This window comes from Bipolaris maydis (genome assembly GCF_028858645.1).
Source record: "Bipolaris maydis strain C4 unplaced genomic scaffold PSV08scaffold_46, whole genome shotgun sequence".
In the NCBI taxonomy this organism is placed as follows: Eukaryota; Fungi; Ascomycota; class Dothideomycetes; order Pleosporales; family Pleosporaceae; genus Bipolaris; species Bipolaris maydis.
The window spans coordinates 1-5,325 of NW_027093902.1; the positions used below are offsets into that span (position 1 = coordinate 1).

Sequence of the window (5,325 nt, forward strand, 5' to 3'; positions counted from 1 at the left end):
ATTGAAGCATGCTTTGATATGATCCCAATCGCGAAAGTAAAGCTCGGTGGTGTCGTCACGCCCGCACCAGATCTGATTCGCATTCCTCAGAATACCGTCATCGCCGCGTGGGCCGTAAACAGAATCAAAGACTTGCGTTTGGATGTACTTACTGTATACTTGTGTATTAGCAAGACCCTAGCATAGTATGTAACATCTGTTCACAGCTTACTGCGGTTTTTGATTTTGGTCGTCGATGATATCACTGATTGAGCCATGAATTTGGAAGCGATGATCAAAAAACTCTTTACGAGTTAAGCCAGGTTTTCTGCGCCCAGTGGCTATCTGTTTGATTAATCCGGTGGTACTGGCCATGATGGTTTGATAGATGCGTCGATGTCTTGAATGCAGTAATAGAAGTGTATTGTATAAATATTCTCCGGATTTTACTAGCGCTATATATCTTTAGTATTGAGGCATCCTTTACCCTAATCTCCACATTCCGAGTGGAAATCTTACAAGATGCATATATGACTAAGTGCTCGTTTATATTTGATCTATATTTAACTCTACCAAATCTAAGCAAAATATAGAACCGGTTCTATTATGGTCAGATTAAACAAGTAGAAAGTTAACTCTTTGCTACTACGCTAATTCTACACATTCAAGTGAGTGTTTAACTTGTTTATAAGTGCAGGATTGCTAAATTTTCTCCTTTTTTTGGGCTCCCAATGCTGCGATGGGTTCTGAAATCACCTGAGCGCAGATATCATTACTGATTATTTGAAAGGTCGTAAATTTGGGAATGGTAATTATGCGAATTGAATAACGAGCGGTATGTGGAGACGTTTCGGCGCTGAACTTACGCCGAGAAGGTTTCGGCTTTACGTTGCGGTTATCTGGATAGGCAGTATTCGTGAAGTTTGATCCGTATTTAGTTTAGCTTGTACATTAGCTGGCAGTTTTAGATGAAAGGGCCTCGCGTCTGCGGGGAAATCTTGGGGTTCGGGTCTGTGGGGCTCGGGTCTGTGGGGTTCGGGTCTGTGGGGAAATCCTGGGGTTCGAGATCAGTCATGGCCCGGCTCCAGAATTAACGCCTTGCGTGAATATGTAAAGGCTGTTTATCACATATTTGTGCTATATGTAGTACACAGTATTGAATACACAAATCCCAGCTGGAGAGTAACGATATGGACCATAAGGAAGAGCCACAAACTAGTGAACATGTTCCGGAAGAAAGCCTCGAAGAACCAACGGAGGTTCATATTAGAACTATTATAGTGGTGGCCGTAAGTCATACCTACTCTTGCTTTGTTACTCAGCTAATGGCTCGTTGCTTCATTTAGGCCGTATGCTTGACGAGCGCTGCCCAACTGATTTCTATTGTGGGCGGCGGTGCACTCGCTCGACCTATGGCAACCGCGCTTGGTGACCCTACAGTATCGCAGTGGTTCGGAACTATCAAGAACATATTGACCTTGGTCACTATCCTTCCAGTCTCACAGGCTGCAGATTTTTGGGGCCGAAAATGGTTCATTTTGATCTGTAATTCACTTGGTGTAATTGGATATTTAATCGTCTCCCGGTCCAAAAATTTGACTACAGTTATAGTCGGCTTTGTTATCGGCAGCGCCTCCTTTGGCTGTCAATCTTTAGCTTATGCTATACCTTCGGAAGTCTTGCCTCGCAAGTATCGTGGTTATGGCCAAGCTGCAGCAAACATATCAGGTGGATTGGGAGCTACAATTGCAACACTTATGGGCAATGCTCTTACGAAACACAACCCCGATGGCTGGAGGACATACTGGTACATCTGCGCTGGCGTCTACTTTCTCAGTATTGTATGCGTCCAATTTGGCTACAACCCTCCACCACGTGAACTCGAGACTACAATGACTACAACACAGAAACTTCGGACGATGGACTGGATTGGAAGCTTACTTATTGCGGTAAGCTTGGTCCTCATTTGTATGGCTCTCCAATGGGCTGGCAATCCATACAAATGGTCAAATATACACGTTCTCGCACCCTTGGTCATTGGGATCTGCTTTCTTTTTGCCTTTGTGCTGTGGGAGTGGAAAGGCACTACTGAAGGCATACTCAACCATCGCTTATTCCAACACCGAAACTTGCCTCTCTCCCTCGTACTCTTCTTTACGGAAGGCCTGACTTTCCAGACGGTCAACAATTACTTCAGTTTCAATATATCTAAGATCTCTCATATCGACTCATGGAATAGCGGCCTTCGATTTATCATTGTATTTATCACCTCCGTTGTTATCGCCTTTGTCGCAGGCGCTTATATTACGTTTCGGAAGAGAGTCCGAGAGACTTTGGTGGGCGGGTTCCTTGTCGTCACCACTTTCTGTATCCTCATGGCATTCTATAAGGAAAGCCTCCCACTAGCCAATGGTTTTGGCTATGCGGTTCTTAGTGGAACAGGGCTTGGGGTCATCTTGACTGGTACGATTGTAGCTGCACAGATGGGTACTCCTCCAGAGATGATATCCCTCAGTACAGCACTCCCCCTGGCCACAAGATCCCTTGGAGGCGCGATCGGCCTCGCTATTGACAATGCAATCTACAGCAACACTCTCAACAGCAATCTTTCCAAGAAAATCGCCGAAGCAGTGTTGCCACTTGGATTCAATGCAAACAGCTTAGGAGACCTGATCAAAGCTCTCCTAGCGAATTCGCCGGCTGTCAACCAAATCTCTGGCATCACGCCACAGATTCTCGCTGCTGCTAATCATGGATTAGATGAGGCGTACAGAATGTCCTTGAAAAATCTTTGGACTTCCGCGGCTTGCTTTGCTGCTGTTGGCGTCATCGGTAAGCTGTCTATGCCCCACGGTCCACGATCTAGATGAATTTTCGAGGCTTTAAAGCAACCTATCTAATAATTCTAAAGGTGCGATGTTCATTTCGGAAACACAGTCTGAGTTCACAGAGTCGATCGATGCTCCTGTCGAGACCAAGCTGCTAGGAAAAGTGGAAAAATTCTAGAGCAATAGTATAACTTGAAAAGAAATACTAGCCTAAAGCTAATAATTGGCTACTCTGGAATTATAAGATTTTCTCAATTGACTTTTATGTTTAGTTAGTTGTTTAATTTTTTAGTTTTAATGTTTGCCACTGTTTTAAACTGCTGTGGAGAGAAAGTGCCGTGAATATAAACCTCTAGAGAGAACTTTAAATAAGAAATAAGAAAAAAACGTTGAATCTTATAAAAAATCTTACACTTGATCTCTAGTAGAGTATTACGACCTGCCTTAGAATACTAAGGATATTTTGCTGTTATATACGTATATGTAACGAATAATATACGAGAAAGCGAAATAGCTATAGAAAAAAAACTACTCTCTCTAAAGAATAGACATTACGTAACTACTTGCTAATAAGCGCTCACGAACGTGACCCTTCTAGTAAGCTGGCTGTCACGGTGTGGGTCCGTACACTCCGAACGTAAGCTTAAGTATCAGCTACGCAGACAACAACGGAGCTTTATTGTCTTGTGCCTGCCTTTTTGGCAACGTGGTAGGCGCGTGTAGCTGCGTGCTCGGCTCCGCTAGGAGCCCTCCCTGATATAACTAGTATATTGTGGCACGATACGTGATCGAGCTTAAAAGATCAGAGGGGCGACCCGCGATCGAGCAGATAGAATCAAGCTAAAAAGTAATCGCTGTGAAGGAATTGATTGAAGAAGGTAACTATCTACGTACGAAAGATTATCGCAATATATACTACGAACTAGTCACGTGATACTACACCACAATATAGTGTAGTAGAATAGGTAGTAAATAGAAAGTAGAGAAGAGTATAGTAAATCCTATAGACCTAGATAAGCAAGACTATTCTCTCTTCCATAGCGCCTTCTTTATCTCTTTTAACTAGAACCTTTAATAAGCTGCCTCTAAGTCTATCACTAGACAGGTAGTAATAAAAACTACCGCTGAGCTACTAGTAGAACAAGCAGCTACTTTCGCATACTCTTCCTACACCTTTTTCAGACTACCGAGTATTAAATACGAAATCCATAAGCCTGTGAATGCTTCAAGTCGAGAATTCTTGACGTGGAATGTGTTTCAACCAGTTCAGTTGCTGCCTTTGTGTTGATGCGATACGGCCTGATACAACTGTATCTTACGTATAAGCGTTATTTCTGATCAAAGATTTTGAACGCACCTTTCGTCATGGAGGCACCAAATCACTGTTGTCGGATGCCTAAGCCACTGAATCTCACGAAGTGCAAATTGTGCCGCCGAGCCATCCCACGGTCTTCCATTCAAATTCGCCCTACCAGCGATACCCAAGATGGCCACTTCTGGTTTCGGCTCGATCGACTTCATAATGCCCTCGTATGCGCCTAAATGTGAGCTCCATAATAAACCCTTCTCGCCGATCTGAAAATTCACCATCAACTGTCCACCATCATGATGAGACATGACATTCTTTTGGCGATCCGCGATGTAATTCAGGAAAGAAGTCATGCCAGCGTCCATTTTTTCTTGTGGCACTGAATCGTTTAGTTTGAACAATCCATACTTCATGCCCCGATTGATATCTACAGTGCATAGACACGGATGTGCTTCTCCTGTAAAGACTTCGCCACTGTCAATCTCTTCAGGATGAAAGTCTGGGCCACCCGGCATCAAACAGTGTAGCGACGGCCAGATATGGGCTATGACAGCAGCAAGAGATGGATGTGGTGTAGGTGGAGCACCCGGAGGCCCTGGTCTAAGTGGACACTTGCCTGATTTTGCTTGCTGAATGGTGTTCTTTGTGAAAAGCGGTACTCGTTCCCCCCCACTTACTCTTAGCAGTTGATCTTCAGGTACACCTGCTGCTGCTAGCAAATTGATTGCTTCACAGTTTGCGACAATGATGGCACCCGTTTGCAAGGCCAATCGGTCGGCCCCTGGTAGGCTAAGCAGAAGTGTCAACTAACAAAATTTTATATTGCAGAACAGACAAAAACGTACTGGTCAAAATGAGCATGTGAGATAAAGATGTAGTCTGCTTCGCGCACATCGGCGATAGAGATATATGAGGGAAGTGCAGTCGGACGATCGAGCCAAGTGTCGAGAAAGATAGTGAGTCCTCTGGTCTTGAGCCTAAAAGTGGTTGCACCTTGAGTTTTATCAGCATCAATAGCTTTGAATACTTCAAACAAGTCGTGCAGCCCTTACCAAACCACTCCAAGGTCGTTGTTTCTTCTTGAGATGCCATTTCTTTGATGATTCTGTTAATCGAAGCTAGGTAGCAGCTTTCAAAAGGCAATGAGTATCCAAGCACTTCAAGATGATGTCACAATAATAAAAGTAAATCGTTTAATCAAGACCTGTC

The 5,325-nt window shown here is 43.9% G+C and overlaps 3 protein-coding genes across 3 annotated transcripts; 1 reads left to right on the forward strand and 2 right to left on the reverse strand.

The window, feature by feature from the left end:
* Positions 1-8: 8 nt before the first annotated feature.
* PSV08DRAFT_357660 (uncharacterized protein) lies at positions 9-354 on the reverse strand (the record flags this gene model as incomplete). Its single annotated transcript, XM_066092942.1, has 2 exons — positions 9-151; positions 212-354. Coding segments are annotated over 2 exons (286 nt in total), but the record flags the coding sequence as incomplete, so codon positions are not given.
* An 815-nt stretch (positions 355-1,169) lies between these two features.
* PSV08DRAFT_357661 (major facilitator superfamily domain-containing protein) lies at positions 1,170-2,985 on the forward strand (the record flags this gene model as incomplete). Its single annotated transcript, XM_014228639.1, has 3 exons — positions 1,170-1,268; positions 1,326-2,811; positions 2,891-2,985. The coding sequence occupies 3 exons, from the start codon at positions 1,170-1,172 to the stop codon at positions 2,983-2,985; spliced, it is 1,680 nt and encodes a 559-aa protein (XP_014084114.1).
* Positions 2,986-4,000: 1,015 nt separating this feature from the next.
* Positions 4,001-5,211, reverse strand: PSV08DRAFT_233653 (uncharacterized protein; the record flags this gene model as incomplete). The annotated part of the gene is made up of 4 exons (XM_066092277.1): positions 4,001-4,115; positions 4,165-4,905; positions 4,962-5,109; positions 5,169-5,211. The coding sequence occupies 4 exons, from the start codon at positions 5,206-5,208 to the stop codon at positions 4,001-4,003; spliced, it is 1,044 nt and encodes a 347-aa protein (XP_065947885.1).
* Positions 5,212-5,325: the final 114 nt, after the last annotated feature.